At 39.6% G+C, this 21,537-nt stretch overlaps 1 protein-coding gene across 26 annotated transcripts in view; it reads right to left on the bottom strand.

The window, feature by feature from the left end:
* EPB41L2 (erythrocyte membrane protein band 4.1 like 2) overlaps positions 1 to 21,537 on the bottom strand; it is a 211,569-nt gene that overhangs the window by 105,476 nt on the left and 84,556 nt on the right. For 24 of the 26 annotated variants that reach the window (XM_027551539.1, XM_027551529.1, XM_027551541.1 and 21 more), the window contains exons 2-3: positions 6,591 to 7,054; positions 5,627 to 5,845 (exon numbers count right to left, since the gene is read on the bottom strand). In XM_027551539.1, coding sequence (XP_027407340.1) covers positions 5,627 to 5,845; positions 6,591 to 7,040 — 669 coding nt within the window. In that variant the 5' untranslated portion in view covers positions 7,041 to 7,054. The remainder of the gene's footprint in view (positions 1 to 5,626; positions 5,846 to 6,590; positions 7,055 to 21,537) is intronic. The other 2 variants (XM_027551526.1, XM_027551546.1) reach the window with 1 other exon arrangement.

The raw sequence follows: 21,537 nt of genomic DNA on the forward strand, positions 1-21,537 counted from the left end.
GGTGTGCTATAATCTAAAATTCTAGTTGAAAATTAGATACATGTACATACAGAAAGGAAAAAAAGCAAGCAATAACTATAGGCATCTAAAAAAGCCATGAAAGACATAACTATCATCTTTAATGACAGTAAACAACTGGAAACAAATCTAATCTCCCCGGCCAAAGTAAAAGTATTTATTTCCCACAATGTGTTCATTTCCTTAAGTACTTTCGAGTTCATTAATCGTTGCAGTTTCCCACAACATACTTCCCCCCAAGCAGTCCTCAGACACCAATTTCCGGTACAGAGCTACAGAATGAGAGATAAGCAGCATCAGCACATCACCCCATCTGTCTGAGGTCAGTGCTGGAACTGGGGAACAGAGCATGCTCAAGCCACGTGACAGCTGCCTTCAGGCTCTGCTCCTGAAGAGGAAGTGACAGCAGTGTGATTCAGGATCGGACACATTCTAAGGATACTAAGAACTCACAAGAACCAAGATAGGAAAGAGAACTGGATAAAACAGAAATTAATCAGAAGCGGGAATGCCACTTATAATGTTGGCATGGTTACGACAACTACCGTGACACTGAGGAACTATGCAGCCTCTGGTCACATATAAAGTTGCTGCCTAGGATTCCAGTGAACTGTCGGTACATAAAATCTGCTAAGGGGTCACATCACTGAAGTCTATTCAAATTCCATTTCCTTTGTACTTGACAGAAAAAAAAAGTTTACTCAACATTTATATGCTGTAAGCTTTTTCAGATTTATCTATTGTCCTCAAAAGCTCATTCTTATGATGGTAATATTTATTAATTAGTTATTAGCTGAAAAGACAATCTATAAATTAATACAGTCATTGAAATAAAGACTCCTCTACTTCTCTAATCAATTAAGCTGACCCATAATGGGATGAGAAAATATTAGGAACTGAATGACAATTAAAAGTACAGTATTTTAAAACTTGTGCACCCAAAAAGAGATACCTGAAGGGAATATTAGAGCCCTGAAAACATACATTTTTTTTTTTTTCCAAATACTCAATTCAAGAAATTGGGGATAAAGAACAGAATAATTCCAAGGGAAAAAACAAAGAATAAAATTTACAAAACAGAAAAGAAACAAACAAAACCAAGCTGTTTCTTTGAAAGAAAAGATTTAAATAGTTAACTCTATATCAAAAATAATGAAGAAAATGCAAATAACACAAGAAATTAGAAAGAAATCAAAATCAAAAGTACAAGGTAAGAACACTATGAACAACTTCATAGGTTTGTCAAGTTACATGAAATGGGCAGTTTCCACTAAAAACATGAATTACTACAACTGATTAAACCAGAAACAGACTACCGGAAAACCAAATCAATGATTTAATAAAACAAAAAAACCTCCCAAATCCATTTTTCCCAGAAAAGGGTCACCAGCCCAAGACAGTTTTAAAGGCAAGTTCTACCAGATCTCCAAAGAACAGTTAAATCCCTAATTTACCAAAACTTTTTTTTAGAGAATATTAAAGGCAAGCAACTCTAAAAGCTAGTACATAATCCAGATAACAAAATCTGATGAAGACGATTTGATAAAAGAAAGTTAAAAATAATATATGCAAAAAACATAGGTTAAAAATACAAAATCAATGTCAAACGATCACAAGTATCTATGTTAGGAATTCAAAGATAGCTTCACATTAGAAAACATTAATATGTTACATTAACAGATTAAAAAATCACGATCCTCTCAGCTGATACAGAAAATACATTAGAAAAGATTCACTACCTAGTCATGTCTTTTACCATCTATTCACAAAACTTTCTAGTTTAATCCTGCTGCTGCTGCTGCTAAGTCGCTTCAGTCGTGTCGGACTCTGTGCGACCCCAGAGACGGAAGCCTATCAGGCACCCCCGTCCCTGGGATTCTCCAGGCAAGAACACTGCAATGGGTTGCCATTTCCTTCTCCAATGCATGAAAGTGAAAAGTGAAAGTGAAGTCACTCAGTCATGTCCGACTCTTCGCGACCCCATGGACTGCAGCCTACCAGGCTCCCCATCCATGGGATTTTCCAGGCAAGAGTACTGGAGTGGGGTGCCATTGCCTTCTCCAGTTTAATCCTAGAAACTAGGAAAAGAATATCCTGAATCTGAAAAAGAATGTCTATCTTTTTTTTTAATCCTAGAGCAATCCTAGAAAACTACACTTACAAAAAGTTGCTCAGGCTCTTGAGTAAATTGTAGGATTATTTCCATGTTTTCAATTATTTACCAAGCTCTTCCTGTGATGGGCTCGGGCTTGCCCACCTACCTATTAACCACAGGACTTACTTGGCCAATGAGATATAAGTAGTATATCTTATATCTATATATATTAAGATATACTACTTCCAAGCAGAAGATTCAAGGACCACAGTGTGGTTCCACTGTGTTTTCTTTCCCTCTACTGTGAGAGCATTGTTTCCCATGTAGAGGATACGCATTTAGTCTTGATTCAAAAATCAAGAAGACATGGAGCAGAGCCCACACCCAGCTCATCAAGGGCATATAACACGAGCAAGGATAAACCACTGTCATTATACATCCAGAAGATCTGGAGGCTATTATTGTAATATAACCTAGTAAAAGTTGACAGTAATCAAGTAAGCGCTAATTAACATTTTGAGATATTTCACATCACTATGATAGGTTGAAATTAATCTAATAACAAAAAGTGAAGGTGACAATGTGGAAAAGTCAAACAGTGGTTGCTGGTTGGAATTTAGACTGGCACAACCACTTTGCCAAATCTAGGAAAACTGAAGAAGTAAAACTACATCATACCAATTCTACTCCTAGGTGTTCTACCTGAAAAAACTCTTGCACAAATAAACAAGGAAACATATATAATAATGTTCACTGAAGCACTGATTGCTAAAAATATATAAAAGAGATAGTTCCCCAGCAGGAATGGATAAACTGGGTTAGTCATTCAAAAGCACACTATATAGCAGATGAAATGAATAAAGTAGGTTTACACATGATAAAACAAGAAATGCATAGTAACAAAGAGATGGGACACTTTAGCAACATCTTTAGTGTTATTTATTTTTACAATATCTAAAACACATGGCTAAATGATGAATCTGGTTAAAACTTTTATGGTGAATATACAACTATTATTACTATATTTTTGTATTTTTAAATATGTCATGACTTTTTAAAAAGACAGAGAACAAAAATAGATTTAAACCATAAAGCACACTGGTCAATCACAAGGTTTGGTGATATAAAGCACTTCAGAGACGACAGGGGCCTTCTAGACTATCTAAGTGACATTATATTCTAAAGATGAAGTCAATTTCTGGGCCTCAGTTTGACACACAGAGATGGAGTAAATGATTCAAGGTCACAAAACAAGTTATCAACAAGTTCATTCTTAAAATCTAGACTTCCTAACTTCTAGGATAGGTAGGAAAAACGAGGGACATGTGATCAAACAGTGCAGCTGAGTCAAGTTCAGAACACCATTCTTTTGTTTTTTATTGTCCCTACCCTTACTCTTGAGACACACTGTATTGTTCTCTCTGTGAGAGCTCTAAGGATTTTTAATCATCTGTTGCTATTCCTTTTCTCAAAACAACTAAAATATGAGAACAATTGTAGCTAAATGAATAAAATAAGTTCTACCTAACACTGGCACCCCACTCCAGTACTCTTGCCTGGAAAATCCCATGGACGGAGGAGCCTGGTAGGCTGTGGTCTATGGGGTCGCTAAGAGTCGGATACGACTGAGTGACTTCACTTTCACTTTTCACTTTCATGCATTGCAGAAGGCAACCCACTCCAGTGTTCTTGCCTGGAGAATCCCAGGGATGGGGGAGCCTGGTGGGCTGCCGCCTATGAGGTCACACAGAGTCGGACATGACTGAAGTGACTTAGCAGCAGCAGCAGCAACTAATACAAAGATAAGTAAGGACTATCAAGCACTGATCTTAAGAGTTCAGTGGTCAGGTTCAAAACTTTCACAGTCAAGGTCTGGAATCCTGATTCAATCACTAAATAGCTATGAAATTTGGGTAAGTTACTTAACCTCTTTAAAGTCTTGTATTCCTGATGTGAAGAGCTGACTCATTTGAAAAGACCCTGATGCTGGGAAAGATTGAGCCCAGGAAGAGAAGAAAATGACAGAGGATCACTTGGATGACATCACCGACTCAGTGGGCATGAGTTTAAGTAAACTCCAGGAGTTGGTGATGGACAGGGAGGCCTGGCGGGCTACAGTCCATGGCGTCTCAAAGAGTTGGACACGACTGAGCAACTGAACTGAACTGAAGATGGGGAATATCCATAATAATACCTATCTCATATAGAGTCTTGTCAGTATTACATGAGACAACCCATTTAAAGCTCTTGACATAATTCTTCAACAAACATTAGCTATTAGTATATGCCATAGTAGGCCCTAGTAGCTCAGCTGATAAAGAATCAGCCTGCAACACAGGCAATCCCAGTTCGACTCCTGGGTTGGGAAGATCCCTTGGAGAAGAGAATGGCTATCCACTCCAGTGTTCTTAGGTTTCCCTGGCGGCTCAGACGGTAAAGAATTCACCTACCATGCAGGAGACCTGAATTCGATCCCTGGGTTCGGGAAGATCCCTGGAGGAGACATGCCAACCTACTCCAGTACTCTTGCCTGGAGAATCCCCATGGACAGAAGAGCCTGGCAGGCTACAGTCCATGGGGTCACAAAGAGTTGGACACAACAGAGCAACTAAGCATAACACAGCAAAGTACACATCATGTAAATAAAGTAATTAGGCCATGAAAAGTAACAAACTTTGGATTATCATAAAATTACAGGCATTAAATGCTTTTAAAAAATTACATTGACTTTGGTCAGCATCAGTGCTAATCAACTATATGTTTTGCAAATCAAGAGTGTCTTTTAATTAAATGAGCTACATTTTAAATCATTACCTGACTCAGGATGAAAACACTTGAGGTTAAACTGCTAAAATTTCATTACCCTGAAATTTCAACCTACTGCAATGTTTCTCAACTGAAACACTTATGGCCACAGGTAATTTCAAGCTATATAATGCCCTTTCAGAATGGACACCAGCCAATACACATGATCAATACAGCCTGACAGAACATCGGTCCTGCTTACCTTAAAGGGTCAGGAACTACTGTTTCTAATAGAAATAATGACCCTCTCCTGTGTTTTCGGAGAAGGCAATGGCACCCCACTCCAGTACTCTTGCCTGGAAAACCCCATGGATGGAGGAGCCTGGTAGGCTGCAGTCCATGGGGTCGCTAAGAGTCAGACACAACTGAGCGACTTCCCTTTCAGTTTTTACTTTCATGCATTGGAGAAGGAAATGGCAACCCATTGCAGTGTTCTTGCCTGGAGAATCCCAGGGACGGGGGAGCCTGGTGGGCTGCCGTCTATGGGGTCACACAGAGTCGAACACGACTGAAGTGACTTAGCAGCAGCAGCCTGTGTTTTCTTCGTTTTGGTTTTTTTTTTTTTTCCTTTTTAATGTTAAATTTTGACAACTAGTTCATAGGAACACAAAACTCTATTCACAGTGCCAGGCCACAAATGAAGGCAGAGGATACTTTTGCTGCCATTCCACACATCAAGACAGCTCTCCACCCAGCACCTTGACTCACCTCCAGGTCGCAGCTGTACTCAGAGCCATCCAGGAGCGTCACTTTACACTGGACAGTTTTGGTCTTCTTGGGAGCTTTCAGAGAGGCCTTCTCTGCTCTTAGCTCATTGGTCTGCACTTCCTTTGTCTCCCTTTTTGCTGCTTCATCCATAAATTCTGCTTCCTGTATTTCCTTCACCTTCTCTTCTTCTCTCTCCTTACTTACTTCTTCAACAAGCTGCTGAGGGGGGAAAAAAAAAATTAAATCCATAGTAAAGGTGACCAATTTGCAGAACATGACACACACTAAAAAGAAAGATCTTTAGTAAGAACTGTGATTTATGGTAAACACCGTGAGCCTGAGATTTTAAAAGATTTTGAAACTTTGTCAGAAAGGGTATTTCACCGCATCTCTCCCCCAATCCACTGCCGATTTTCTTATTTTGCCACTTTGGCAACATCAGAATTAAATGAGTAAAAGAAACTATGTCCCAGCAATGACATTTAAATACCATGTTAAATAATAAAACTCCTAATTATAATTACATAACCATGGCAAAACTTAGGCTTCAACAGGCAACCAAAATGCATACACATACAAATCTACTTCTTCCTACCCCTTAAACACTTAAATAAATCAAAGATACAAAAGTGTGTATTATTTAAGAAGCGAGGTGATCCTTGCCTGAGAGTACTTGTCTAACCCTAAAATGAATAAATATGACTTTTTTATGATCTGCATATACAGGGGATTTTTTTTTTTTTTTTTTGCTTTATTTTGAAAGCTTTAAAAGGAATAACAGGAGAATGTTGTGGTAGACCCTCCAAGATCCATATTCCAGATACAGTAAGCCAAAGCAGTATCTGAATACAAGAAATCTGGAAATGGTTCAAAACAAATCCGTTCCGTTAACCTGGTTATGCCATCAAAGCCTTCACTTCCAGACAATCACTTCTCAAAATACTTGTGTCTCCTGACTGCTCACCAGAGGTTTCTCTTCCTTGACGTCAACCTTAATCTCCTGTTGTTTTCTCTGAGCTGTTTCTTCAGCATCACCCTTGGCCCGCCTTTCTTCTTCAGGAAGAGATTCCTCCTTGTCTAAAACCTGTTCTCCCACAACAGGTTGGGCAGGCTCTTTTTTATCTCCTCCATCTTTGGCCGCTACTAAGGTATAGGACTTTTGTTTCTTAAGCCAAGGGGGTATGAATCGAGAAATCCCCCGGCTCTCAGACGGATCTTTCTCTTTCTTCTGGCGGCGTGGGCTACTTTGGCTTTCAGCTGGAGGAGATGATTGGGAACCTTTTTCCTCCTCTGGATCAGATGTCTGATTCTGCTGATTTTCTACTACTTCTTTCGGTTTCTCCTTGGTTGCATCTGCTCCTAACTGGTCAGATTCCTTCTTCACTTCAGATGCGGAGCCCACTTCAGTAGTCATGGTCACAGCTTATTCTATAAACAAAACAAAACCACCAAGAGTTATTTTACAAACTCTCCCCATTTTAGTTTGGAGGCAAGGGGCAGGGTAAAGAAGGGTGGGGAGGGGAATGGCAGAAAGATGACAGGGAGAAAATACATTTTAAAAAAAAGGTTAAGACGCATAAGAGAAAATGGAAACTGCCATCCTTAATGTTTAGAAATCTCTATCAGAATCGAAGAACCAAAATAGCATCACAATAGACTTAACTGTGGTTAATTCTACAGTACAGAGAAAACTTCAAATCGTCAAGAGTTCTAGAAAAAGTAGTTATTGCTCAGTTTCATCTAGGTATGAAAAAATAATCCACTCCCCAAATTTTTAGGGAAAATTGCTTTTCTCTATACTTAGTTTTCCTTATTCACAATATTAAAGCTACTGATATTAAGCTACTCATAATGCTAGAAGACCCTGAGACATATTTCATTGCAATTTCACAAATTAAAATCAATATCTAAAGAAATGTTAGGTATAATAAAAATGAATTTTAAGTACTGGGTACCTAATTGTGAGAAAATTAAAATGAACACAAATACCTTTTTTGTTCCAATATTAAACCCCATAATTCACCATCAGTATCCCAATGTAAGTTAGTCTTTAAGAAAGGCACTAAAACTATAATCAAAACTCCAAAATTCCATACCACCGACCTCATACACAATTTTCTTAGTATATGTGATTATAGAAAAATATCTAGGGGTCCCAACTTAAACCAAATAAAGACATCATAGGAGTGAAGGAAATGCATCTAATATTCAATCCTTTTACAACTAATGAAAACAAAACTGAAATTAAATCTGAAAGTAACTCTTGGTCTAAAATTTACATAAAGAAAGAGGGACTTTCAAAGTATCACAGCACCACTGACATAAAAAAAAATCAGGCAGGCACAGGAAAAGATGTTCAACATCATTAATCAAAGAAATGCACACTAAAACCAAAATACACCTGTCAGAATGGCTATCTTCAAAAAGAACGCAAATAACGAATGCTGACATGGATGCTGAGAAAAAGGAACTCTCAAACACTGATGCTAGGAATGGAAACTGGTGCGACCACTGTGGAAAACAGTACAGAGGTTTCTCAAAACTCTGAAAGAATTACTGTGTGATTCAGCAATTTCACTTCTGGGTATATATCAGAAAGAAACAAACAAACACACTAATTTGGAAAGAAATACACACCCCAGTGTTCATAGCAGCATTATTTACAATTACCAAGTCATGGAAGCAACCTCCATACCCATCAATAGAAGGATGGATAAAGATGCAGTGTATACAGACAATGGAATACTCAAGTCACAAAAAAGAATGAAGTTTTTCCATTTGCATCTGGAGGGTACTAAGCTAAATGAAATAAGTCAGACAGAGAAAGATAAATAATGTATGATATCACTTACATGCGGAATCTAAAAAAATAGATTAGTGAATATAACAAAACAGAAACAGATTCACAGATACAGATAACAAATTAGTGGTTACCAGTGGTGAGTGTGGAGGGGGGACGGGCAGAATAGGGGTAAGGGATTAAGAAGTATAAACCACAGGGTACAAAATAAATAAGCTACGAGGATATATTATACAACACAGGGAATATAGCCAGTATTTTATAATAACTCTTCATGGAGTATAAACATTACAAATAGTGAATCACTATGTTGTACACCTATAACTTACATAATACTGTACATCAACTATACTTCAATAAAAACAGTTTTTAAATTAAAAAAATGGGCAGGGACAGCAGACACTGCACGCTCTCCTTGCTTGCCCATGAGGAAAGTATTCAAAGGCCTGGCGCCCTGACCAATGGAAAATTTCACAGCCATCTTCAAAAGTGGTACAAACTTGAAAAGTTCAAAAACAAAGTACACTGGATTTTTATTGTTTTAAGATTTATTGAAGTATAATTCACATACCATAAAATTCACCCTTTTAAACTATACAGTTAGTGATTCTAAGTATATTCAAAAACCGTTCTCTAATCCCAGAACATTTTCATCATCCCAAAAAGAAGCCCTGTGTCATTAATAGTTACTCTCCAACCCCCCCTTCCTGCAGCCCACTGAGATCACTAAACTACTTTCACTTTGTATAGATTTGCCTACTTGACATTTCAAATAAATGGAATCATACAATTTGTTGCATTTTCACTTAGCATAATGTTTTTAAGCTTCATCCATGTTGTAGTACGTATCAGTACTACACTTTTTTTAAATTATTCACCTCTTTTGCAAATTATATATCTGAGGAGTCCAATATCCAAAATAAACAAAGAACTCTTTTTTATGTATACAAAATATACAAATAGGAAAAGGAGTACGTCAAGGCTGTATATTGTCACCCTGCTTATTTAACTTCTATGCAGAGTACATCATGAGAAATGCTGGGCTGGAGGAAGCACAAGCTGGAATCAAGATTGCCAGGAGAAATATCAATAACCTCAGATATGTACCTTTATGGCAGAAAGTGAAAAACTAAAGAGCCTCTTGATGAAAGTGAAAGAGGAGAGTGAAAAAGTTGGCTTAAAGCTCAACATTCAGAAAACTAAGATTATGGCATCTGGTCCCATCACTTCATGGGAAATAGATGGGGTAACAGTGGAAACAGTGGCTGACTTTATTTTTCTGGGCTCCAAAATCATTGCTGATGGTGACTGCAGCCATGAAAATTAAAAGACGCTTACTCCTTGGAAGGAAAGTTATGACCAACCTAGACAGCACATTCAAAAGCAGAGACATTACTTTGTTAACAAAGGTCTGTCTAGTCAAGGCTATGGTTTTTCCAGTGGTCATGTATGGATGTGAGAGTTGGACTATAAAGGAAGCTGAGTGCCAAAGAATTGATGCTTTTGAACTGTGGTGTTGGAGAAGACTCTTGAGAGTCCCTTGGACTGCAAGGAGATCCAACTAGTTCATCCTAAAGGAGATCAGTCCTGGGTGTTCATTGGAAGGACTGACACTGAAGCTGAAACTCCAGTACTTTGGCCACCTGATGCGAAGAGCTGACTCGTTTGAAAGGACCCTGATGCTGGGAAAGATTGAGGGCAGGAGGAGAAGGGGACGACAGAGGATGAGATGGATGGATGGCATCACCGACTCAATGGACATGGGTTTGGATGGACTCCGGGAGTTGGTGATGGACAGGGAGGCCTGGCGTGCTACAGTTCATGGGGTCGCAAAGAGTTGGACATGACTGAGTGACTGAATTGAACAAAGAACTCTTGCAACTCAACAGTAAAGAACAAAAAATAATTATTTTTTTAATGGACAAAAGGCTTTGAGTAGAATTCCTCCAAATAAAAAATGACCAATAAGTACTTGAAATGATTCTGAACATTATTAGTCATTAGGAAATGCAAATCAAAACCACTATTAAATACCACTTTATATCCACTAGTATGGCTATAATCAAAGACAAGAACATATACTGGTGAGGTTGTTAGAAAATTGGAACCCTCAACATTGCTGGAAAGAATGTAAAATGGTACAGCCACTTGGAAATCAGTTTGGCAATTCCTCAAAAAAGTAAACATGAAGCTACTGTATGACTCAGTGATCCCACTCCTGGGTATACACCCAAAAGAAAAGAAAATATATGCTTACCCCAAAACTTGTAAATGAACTTTTCTAGTAATTCATAACAGTCAAAAAATGGAAACAACCCAAATGCCCACCAACTAACGGATGGATAAACAAAATGTGGTACATCTATGCAACAGAATATGAAGCAGTTTTGAAAAGGAATGAAGTACTGATACATGCTTCCCTATGAACTTGAAATCATCATGCTAAGTCAAAGAGTGCTGCTGCTGCTGCTAAGTCGCTTCAGTCGTGTCCGACTCTGTGCGACCCCGTAGACAGCAGCCCACCAGGCTCCCCCGTCCCTGGGATTCTCCAGGCAAGAGCACTGGAGTGGGTTGCCATTTCCTTCTCCAATGCATGAAAGTGAAAAGTGAAAGGGAAGTCGCTCAGTCGTGCCCGACTCTTCTCGACCCCATGGACTGCAGCCTACCAGGGTCCTCTGCCCGTGGGATTTTCCAGGCAAGAGTACTGGAGTGCCATTGCCTTCTCTGGCTAAGTGAAAGAAGACAGATACAAAAAGCCACTTGTATAAAATTTCAAGAATAGACAAATACTCAGACGAGGAGCAAACTAGCGGTTGCAAAGGGCTAAAAGGAGTAGAGAATGGGGAGCAACTGTTGATAGGTACAGGGTTTCTTTCTGGGGTAATGAAAATATTTTGGAACTCGACGTGATAGTTGAACAACCTTGTGAATATACTCAAAACCATTGAATTGTAAACTTTAAAGGGGTGATTTCTCAATTAAAAAATAACTTTTAAATTGTCATATACTTCTAATGCTGCTGCTAAGTCGCTTCAGTCGTGTCCGACTCTGTGCGACCCTATAGACAGCAGCCCACCAGGCTCCGCCGTCCCTGGGATTCTCCAGGCAAGAACACTGGAGTGGGTTGCCTTCTCCAATGCATGAAAGTGAAAAGTGAAAGTGAAGTCGCTCAGTCATGTCTGACTCTTAGCAACCCCATGGACTGTAGCCCATCAGGCTCCTCCATCCATGGGATTTTCCAGGCAAGAGTACCGGAGTGGGATGCCATTGCCTTCTCCATATACTTCTAATAGGCAAGCATAAAAACATTCACTTAGTCAGCCTGTATTTCATGGGCATAGGTCTTCCCTGGTGGCTCAATGGTAAAGAAGCCGCCTGCTATGCAGAAAACCACCTACAGTGCAGGAGAAGTCCAGTCCCTAGGTTCAGTCCCTAGGAGGGGAAGATCTCCTGGAGAAGGAAACGGCAACCAACTCTAGTATTCTTGCCTGGAAAATCCCATGGGCAGAGGAGCCTGGCAGGCTACAGCCCACAGTGTTGCAAGAGTCAGACACAATACAGAGACTAAGTCACCAACCACCACCACAATGTACCAAATACTAAGCACATGAATAAAGACTACCTTCAAGGACAGTGGGTTATAGATGAATCAAAAGCACGCTGCTCAAAGAGCACAGGATGAACACTTAACCAGGATTAGGACAAGAGAGTTATCAGACAAATCTTTCTGCAAAAGTCAACATTTGAGTTGCTTTAAAATAATGGGTCAAATGGGAAACATGTGCCAGAAATAGGCAAGTGTGTAGAGACATGAGAATACTCCTCCCACAGGAAACTCAAAAGTACTGAACAGTAACACACTATACAAGTGAAGTGGGGCCTTGTGAGTGGAAGGAGGAAGGTGAATCGGTGATGATGAAGTAGGAGAAACAGGCTGAAGCCAGAACACAAAAGGTTTTGCATGTCATGCTAAGAAAGGTCTGGAAGTGGATTTAAAAGCAATGAGAAGTCATATAAGAATTTTAAGTAGAGGAGTAAAGTAATCAAATTCATATTTGGATGAAATGAGAGAGAAGAATGAGATGAGAGGATGAGATACAGGATGAGAGAAAAGAATGAAATAGAAAGGTATCTAGGAGGTTGATACTATAATCTAAGCATGAGAAGATAATGGTCTACACTATGGTGAAAGCAGTTGGGTATAGGATAAGAAATGAATCTGATGGTCAAGACAAAGATGGAACATGACGTGGCATCTATCTGAAATCTGCAAGTCCATGAGAAGAAAGAGTCCAGGAAAAGTCCTAAGTCATGAGAGACTGAGATGATGTTAGAACCATTCATGGAAATAGGCAACACAGGAGAAGAAGGTCTGGTTGACACAAACTTGATTTTTAGTTTATTGTGACTACGAAGTCTGTGGACGTGTTCAGCTGGCCACTCGACACCCAAGTCTTAAAGGGAGACCACATACACACTAGAGATACAGATGTGGGAGCTGTCGTCATGTGAGAGATGACTGAGAGCACAAGTGATAGGGACATCACCGAGGGGAAAATGTAGTTTGAGCTCCGAGGGCTCTGAAGAGAACCCTTCTAACCACCGATATTTAAGGGACAGGTAGAAGGACACAGGTGAGAAGAAACACACGGTAAAACAAGGAGATCAGAGCACAGGAATGTCCTTGAGGGCAATGCTACAGAAGAGGGAATAGTTAGGTACCTATATTAAATACATGGCCAATCTTACATCTTATTTTTACATGCATGAAGTTCAAAATCATGTCTTCCAGTAAGACTCTTATATGAGTACTTGAACTAGCTCCATATTGCACAGAAAATCTTTTTTCCTTCTTTAAGGTACCATTTTCCAGGTACCAATTAAGTGGAAAATACTATTTACATTGATCATGAAATGAGCAAAGCTGACTTTTGGCAATATTCTCTCATTACATTTGAAGAGCCAAATCAATGCCCTAGTAAAAATTAAAACAAAAATGCCTCATACTTTTCTAAGCGAACCAAGATAATTGGCAGTTCTCTAACTACTTTAGCTGTGAGAAACAATCTGGAGACTGATCAACTAAAGCTGATTTGGGGTCAAAATATTTCAGAAGCAATGAAATATAAAACTAAAGTTTCCACTATTATGTTAAAAGTATTCAGTTCAGTTCAGTCACTCTGTCATGTCCAACTCTTTGCAACCCCATGCACTGCACTACGCCAGGCTTCCCTGTCCAACACCAACTCCCAAGCCTTGTCCAAACTCATGTCCATCAAGTCAGTGATGCCATCCAACCATCTCACCCTCTGTCGTCCCCTTCTCCTCCTGCCTTCAATCTTTCCCAGCATCAGGGTCTTTCCCAGTGAGTCAGTTCTTTGCATCAGGCGGCCAAAGTATTGGAATTTCAGCTTCAGCATCAGGCCTTCCAATGAATATTCAGGATTGATTTCCTTTAGGATTGACTGGTTGGCTCTCCTTTGCAGTCCAAGGGACTCTTAAGAGTCTTCTCCAACACCACAGTTCAAAAGCATCAATTCTTTGGCACTCAGCTTTCTTTATATTTCTTTATATTTAAAAGTATTACTATTTGCATTTTAATAAAAAAATCTATCACTGCTTAACGAGTCAGACATCACGTATATGATTTCTGCTTCTCACAACATCCCACAGGGTAGGTATTAGCCCCATTGCACAGTAATAAATGGAAGAGTGACTTGTTAAGTTACTTGTTAAGTGACTTGTCTAAGGCCAATGAATGGAGGACCACACGGCTGTGTACACCTATATTCTGTAACGCAGTCACAGCTCCATTGTATATCAAAGACTGAATCAACCAGAGCCAATGACTTAGTCCTCAAAAGAAGATTCACATCAGTCTATCAAAATGACTCCAGAATAACATGAATCTTTTCTGTGATTTGCTATGATTAGCCCAGCATGCATGTGTGTGTGTGCTCAGTTGGGTCTGTCTCTTTGCGACCCCATGGAATATAGCCCACCAGGCTCCTCTGTCCACAGGATTTTCCAGGCCAAGAACACTGGAGTGGATTGCCATTTCTTTCTCCAGGGAATCTTCCCAATCAAGGAACTGAATCTGCATCCCCTGTGTCGGTAGGCGGACACCATGTGGGAAGCCCTCCCCTTCCCCAAATAAGAAATGTACAGAGGCATTCTCACCACAATGAAAACCATATCTGAAGGCTACTACCTGGCCATGTAGCCAGCATTGAGCTGATGGATCAAAACCAAAGACAAGGTGCTACTACAGCCACAAAGAGCACAGATAAGCCACACTGCAACACTAAGCCTCACAGAGCAGTCCTCTTCAAGCACAATGTACTCCCAAGACTTGTTTTAAGAATTTCAAAGCCGAGCAGTGTTGCCCATCAAAGGGAAATTACAAGATAAATTACAATGGAAACAGCTAATTGGATTGTAAATATTCAACAATAAGAGTGGATATAATTTATGTAAATAAATACATTCTTAAAATAGTTTCAAGAGATCGTGTTTAGATCAAACCTAAACACTACCTTCTTTGTTGATAAAAGTTTCTTGAACAAATTACCACCATCAAGAAAACATGATTATAGCACATCCATTCACCATAATTATCATGCCTGTACCACTCAGAGTTCCAAATGTGGATAAGCCTTTAAATACCACTGCCCACTAAAATGGAAACTCCTGCCATGGAACACAAGCCCTCCAACTAAAATGAAAGCCCCCTGAGGGTTGGGATCTTGAGATCTTTATTTTAATTCACTGCTGTGTTCCTAGCATCTAGACTGGCACATAAGGGACATCAGATAAATATGTACTGAATGAGTGTTGTCTGGACTAATACCTTCATTTTATCTTATCAACAAGGAAACTGAGGCTCAGCAAGACTCAGGCTGAGTCTGAGACTTTGCCTGAGATTACAAAGCCAGGTGGGCAAAGCCAAAACCAGAAAGCACTCAAACTCAAGCAATGCTCCTTCCAATAAGCTTTAATTACAAATACCTAAAATCCATCATTAATATAGTTACATAACATACTAAGTAAAGACCACCCTACTTATCAGCAACCAAAAAGAACACTGCTGTGAACAGTCAGCCCATTAGACAGGCATGAGCTTTTGACACAATTACCATGTTGGCAAGCTCCATCTGGGTTGATAAAAGCATTCATTATTGTAATAGCTCCATGAGAAAAAACACACATCATTTAACACAGAACCAAGCAGAAAACTATCATCAACAGAGGAGCAGCACAGATTAGGTAAAGAGCTGTGTTACATGAAACTACTCTTTTTTCTGATGTTTGAAAAAGGAGGCAGGCTCCAAGGTGCTGTCACTACCACTGGCCTAAACTGTCTACCCTGTAATATTATGCTAACACCATTAGCAAAACACCAGCCCTTAAACAGAGGACAACAGTAAGCAAAGCCAAGCAAGAAGATACACAATCTAGACACTCCTACAAAGAACTTCAAGCTGAACTTCATGTTCATTATTGGGTCCAGATGTTTCCTTAAAACCTTTGGAGAACCAGCGCTACTCTAAGAGCCCTCACTGTTAATTAAAATCCCTGTCCAGGAGGAAGAGGGCAGGAGCTGCTGCCCACTGAGTAGCTCCCAACCTTGGCTGAGATCACAAGCAACAGGAGGTCTTTGATTTCTATCGTTATCACATTCATTAGGGAAGTCAAGATTAACAGAATGGGGAATATGCATTTCTAAACTTGAAAAATGGGGGTACAGGTATGGAAAGAGGCTTTCCTTTGAGACAAGAACAAAATTGTGCAAGAAAGACAAACTTTAAAAATATTGGCAACGTGTACACAGTTCCAATTTGGTCACTTTCCAGTGTGACAAATCCTGTTTTTAATCCATCACTGTGACTGGGCAGAGGATATGGGGAGCCACTTTCTGATATACACAATCACTTTCTTATGTTCATCTCCCCAAACAGCCTGGATCCCAAGAAAAGGTCTTTTAATACACCTACTACCTTCCTTTAATGCTCTGAATGTGAGAAAAACAAATCGGCAATCCAAAAAAAGGAATGACCAAGCAGTCAACTAACTCTACTTAGGAAGTAATAAGAACGATGCTTCTCAAATAATTGTCAACATTTTTTTTTTTAAGGGGAGGAGGGAAGATGAGGAGGAAGAAAGGGAGCAAAGAAGAAAAATATCTGGAGAGGGAGAAGGAATAACAAAAACGGGCAGGCTGAGAGCCGACTAAAATTAATTCCTCTCCTTTGTAGGTTTATTTTTCTTCCGTGTCAAAAGGTCTAGAAAATACTATATCCCATATCCAAATACATACAACTACATTTCAAAGGGAATATTTGTTAAATTATCTATACAGTGAGGGTAAACAAGAGTTATTTTTTAAATAATTCAATGCTGCCCACCCTAGTTACCTTAATAACACATTACATCGTTTGTTTGGTTTATTTTAAAGGGATAAAGGGCCCATAAGAGAGACAGAACTATTTCTATAAAGATATAAGTAAATATCTGGTTTAAATTAAACCCACATATACAAAAGATATGAACTGTAGCCCTTTGCTAACTCAAGTCTAGGCAGGATCAGATTACATTCAGAGCATGAATTTCCTCCAGCCTTCCACTACTTTTTAACAGAACTCAAATTTTGTTCAGCTTTTCTCTTTTCCACATGCGTGCCAGTAAAGGCTGGCTCCAGGTCAGGCCACAAGGTAATGGCATTCTGGTGTAGGGTAATCATGGTAGTTCCCCATCCCTTTGCCAGGAAAACATGTAAAAGTCTGTTGGTGGGCTCCTGGGGAAGGACGCCTGTTTCTAGAAAGAGCCATAAGAAGAGAAGGTCCCTCTCCTAAACACTGGGTATGTGATTCCCAGAAATGCTGTTACCATCTGGAATAATCCATGAGGGGGGAAGGCCTGGAGACAAAGTGGCATATAGCAGAAGGCACTGCAAAAGTTACAGAGAAGAGGACCAGCCTACTGTGCATGCTACTGGTGACCAGGTCCTGTATTTGAGCTTCCCATTACATGAGATAACATACTGCCCCTTGTGGTTTAAACAATTAAAGCAGGGGGTACAGTTACTTGCAATCACTATTAGTTTCTGCATATTCTGAGGCAAGCATTAGAAACTAAGACCTAAGAAACTAGGAATACATAATAGTACCAGCTCAGACAATTACTCCCCACTGGGTTTTAGAGCCCTCATGCCTAAAAGCCATGGTTGTCCAAACGTTCCACTTTTTCCAGATGTTCAATTTTTTAAAACCTAGTATTAGAGTTAATGGCCTTCCCTGGTAGCTCAGCTGGTAAACAATCTGCCTGCAATGCAGAAGACCCCGGTTCGATTCCTAGGTCAGGAAGATCCCCTGGAGAAGGGATAGACTACCCACTCCAGTATTCTTGGGCTTCCCTGGTGGCTCAAATGGTAAAGAATCTGCCTGCAATGCAGGAGACCTGGGTTCGATCCCTGGGTTGGGAAGATCCCCTGGAGGAGGACATGACAACCCCTCCAGTGTTCTTGCCTGGAGAATCCCCATGGACAGAGGAGCCTGGCAAGTTACAGTCCAAGGGTCATAAAAAGTCAGACACGACTGAGCGACTAAGCAAAGCACAGCACATTGGAGTTAATATTAAGAGAGATAAGCCATTAATTTGTCATTCTATCAACTCTATATAAAAATGAAACAAACTATCTTAGAGTTCAAAGTATGATTCCCCTTATTCATACACTGGAGAGGAGGGTATGTGAAAATCAAGGCATTATTCTCCACAATGTCCAAGCCCCAAAACACCTAAGATAAGTGCTAACAATCTGATTTGTTAAAACCAAGTCTCTGCTGTTCTCATTAAGAATCAAGTCAAGAAAGAAATCTGAGTAAGGCAAAGTCTTTTCCACAGGCAACTAGGGTCATCCTAGGAACAGCTGCCCTTTCCTGGAGCTCAGTATACCAGAGGCTGTGCATAAATCATTAAGGATCCCAAAGCTACATACCATCATTCTCATAATCAAAATGCACATAAACCTCGTCATTTGGGGTGCTCCAGCCTCACACCCTCATCAAGGCGATAGAGACATTCAGAACGCTGCTGGCTCCTAGTTAATCAATTATGCACACTGAGTTGTGGGGTCAGGATTATCGATGAACTGTGTTTGCTTCAATTCCTTCTTTCAGGTTGGGCCCTGAATTTTTGTAAAGGCCAGAGCCGGAGCTACATTCTTTGCGTGCGAAACCAACTATAATCTTTGGATACAATAACATGATGGTTTGAAGATCAAGTCTAGGAACTGAAGAGACCGAGTTAGGGTTCCAGCTCTTGTCTCATACTAGCCACGGAACCACAGACAAGTTATTGAAACTCAATGAGTCTCAGTTTCCTCATCAGCAAAACAAAGATATTTATACATAAACACTGGGTGACTCTAAGGGTTAAATCAGATGCTATACATAAAGTGCCTGGCACAAAATAAATTCATAATAAATGCTGGGTCACAGTCATCATAGGGGGATTCTAAAAACGAAGGGACAATGTCTGTATCTTCACTAAGGATATTAATAGTAAGAACAGAAATAACAATACATAATGATAATATCAGCTATTGGCTGAGCACTCTTCTAGAGATTTTACATGAAGCAATTCCTTTAATACTCACAACCTTTGTGGGAGAAATTAAAATGACTTCCATGCTGCAGATGAAGAAGGTAAACAAGTATCAAGAAGGTAAATGAGGATCCACGGCGAGAGCAGAGCCACACAAGCAGTAAATGAACGGAAGAGCCAGGATCCAAACCCAGGCCATCCGGCTCCAAAGACTTCGGGCAATCCTGCCAGCAATCTCAAACAACTTCACTGTAGTGTAACCAGCATCTAGCACAATCCCTTAAAGTTCATGATTTGTTGAAAAACAAAAATCCATAAACTATTACTACCATTCGGTGGTCTACAATCCAAAGCAACATGTTTTAACAGAGCCCCTGACAAGTTTTACCCACTTTCAGGATGTGGGTTATATCAGCATCTTAGCTCCTTCTTTCAAAGGTTTTCTGAGGACTGTCATAACCTATGTACCAGACATCAATAACAGAGATGAAAGAAGCCTGCTCTCAGCCTCATGGGGCACAGAAGTAGCGATATTAGCAGCAATACATATTTAAACTACTCGCCATTAATTCAGAACGTTTGGTAATTTAAATTCAGAAATCACAACCAGTTTGAAAAGCTGACCGTGGTTTTCTTTACAACCACCGTTGTCATCTCTTCAGGAAGTCACACATGGGAAATCTTGGTTAAAGACTCATAAAACACAAACAGGTATCACGCTTTTTAAAGAGCACTTAATTCTCATTCTCAATTGTATTTGCTAGAAATATATTTGCTGTCTAGCAAAATTTAAGTAATTTGAATACAAAGCCTAATAAAATAGCCCTGGTTATAAATTTCTTCAACATCAAAACTCCAAAACAGGGAGTTTAAGGGAGACTGGACACAGGTATATGTATGGCTGAGTCCCTTCGCTGTTCATCTGAATCAATCACAACATTGTTAACAGCCTATACTCCAATACAAAATAAAAAATTGAAGAAAAAACTTCCAAAATAAATTGTCAGCTGGGCTGACCAACCGTCCAATAGGGAAGTGACTGAAGGATGAGTAAAGAGTTAAGAGGAAAAAAAGAAATACAAAGGACCCATGAAATGTATGAACCCGTGAAAAGATGCTTACCACACACTCATAGTAAAATAAATACAGGCTAAAAATTTAGCACGGAAAAATCCAAAAGCTTAATCATGTAATCACTGAGCAAGATTATGGGAACAGAGGCCATTCTCAGATAATTGCCAGTAAGAGAGTAAATTGGGACAGATCCAATGGGAGTCAGTTTGCCAACAGCTATCAAAGTTCCAAATGCATACACATTCTAAACCAGTTACTCTGCTTGTGGGGATGTATCCTACAGATACATCCGAATATGTACAACACTTACGCACTGATGATTCCCTATCACACTGCTTGTAACAGCACCAGATCAATGTCCATCAATAGGTGATACTATGCAACCTTCATACAACAGAATACTATGCAGCTATAAAGAAAAAGAGGAAGGTTTCCCCCTACTACAGAAATATCTCCCAGTTACACAAGTCCAAAAAGTAAGATTCAGATAGCACATTAGACAAGCTGCACCTTGTGTGCTGAAAGTAATGTGTGCTGGAGGTATAAGTATGTGAATCCACATGTACATATCTGCCTATATAAGCATAAGGAAAACAGCAGTGATTATGGGGAATGGATGACGACCAAGTAGATGAGGTGCAGAGATGCAGATATGGAGACAAAGACACCACTGGGTGGACGTTTGCAAACTGAAGACTTAAATACTTCATTAAAACTTCATTAAAGGAGGACAATACTTATGCATTAAAATATCGTATGCATTAAGTGAACCCAGCACAACTGGTCGGCTTTCTTGGAGACAACCTGAATGCCACACTGCCACAAGTGACGATGTCACCTTGACCTCTCACATAGCTCTGGCCTCATAAATGAACAGTCTGGGTGCAAAAGCCTTCCGATCTATTCCAGCTCAGCAGTAGCATTAAGACAGCCTAAAATAAAATTGATTTCTTACCATATGACCTTTAAGATTATCTCTACCTTCTCAAAAGAATGATTTTTCCTAGCCTCCGATTCAGCATACTTTACAAACCCACACCTTACCCCGCATAGCCTGTTCTTGAAAGCAGGAAAAGCTCAAACACCTAAGCTTTTAGAGCAGCCAGACATCTTTTAAGAAGTACATCAAGTATTCATTTCATAAAAATAATAATAGCCCCTAGAGTTCCTTAGGAAACCTTGCCAGCTTTTTATCCTTCTCAGAGTGAAGCTAAAACAAAAATCTGTCTTTGCTAACAAAAATATTGGTGCCTACACAAGTAGGCAAAAAAAAAAAAAATTAGTATTCCTTATTCTCTGCTGGAGGAGTTGGAACAGAGAACTTGGAAATAATTTCTCTGAAAGCTGAGGAAATGTTTTCAAAGGAGAGTAAAACAGCATGGGAAGATTCTTATTAAATTCCTAAGCTGGTCACACACAAATATCTCCAATCTTG

This window comes from Bos indicus x Bos taurus, chromosome 9, assembly GCF_003369695.1.
Source record: "Bos indicus x Bos taurus breed Angus x Brahman F1 hybrid chromosome 9, Bos_hybrid_MaternalHap_v2.0, whole genome shotgun sequence".
NCBI lineage: Eukaryota > Metazoa > Chordata > Mammalia > Artiodactyla > Bovidae > Bos > Bos indicus x Bos taurus.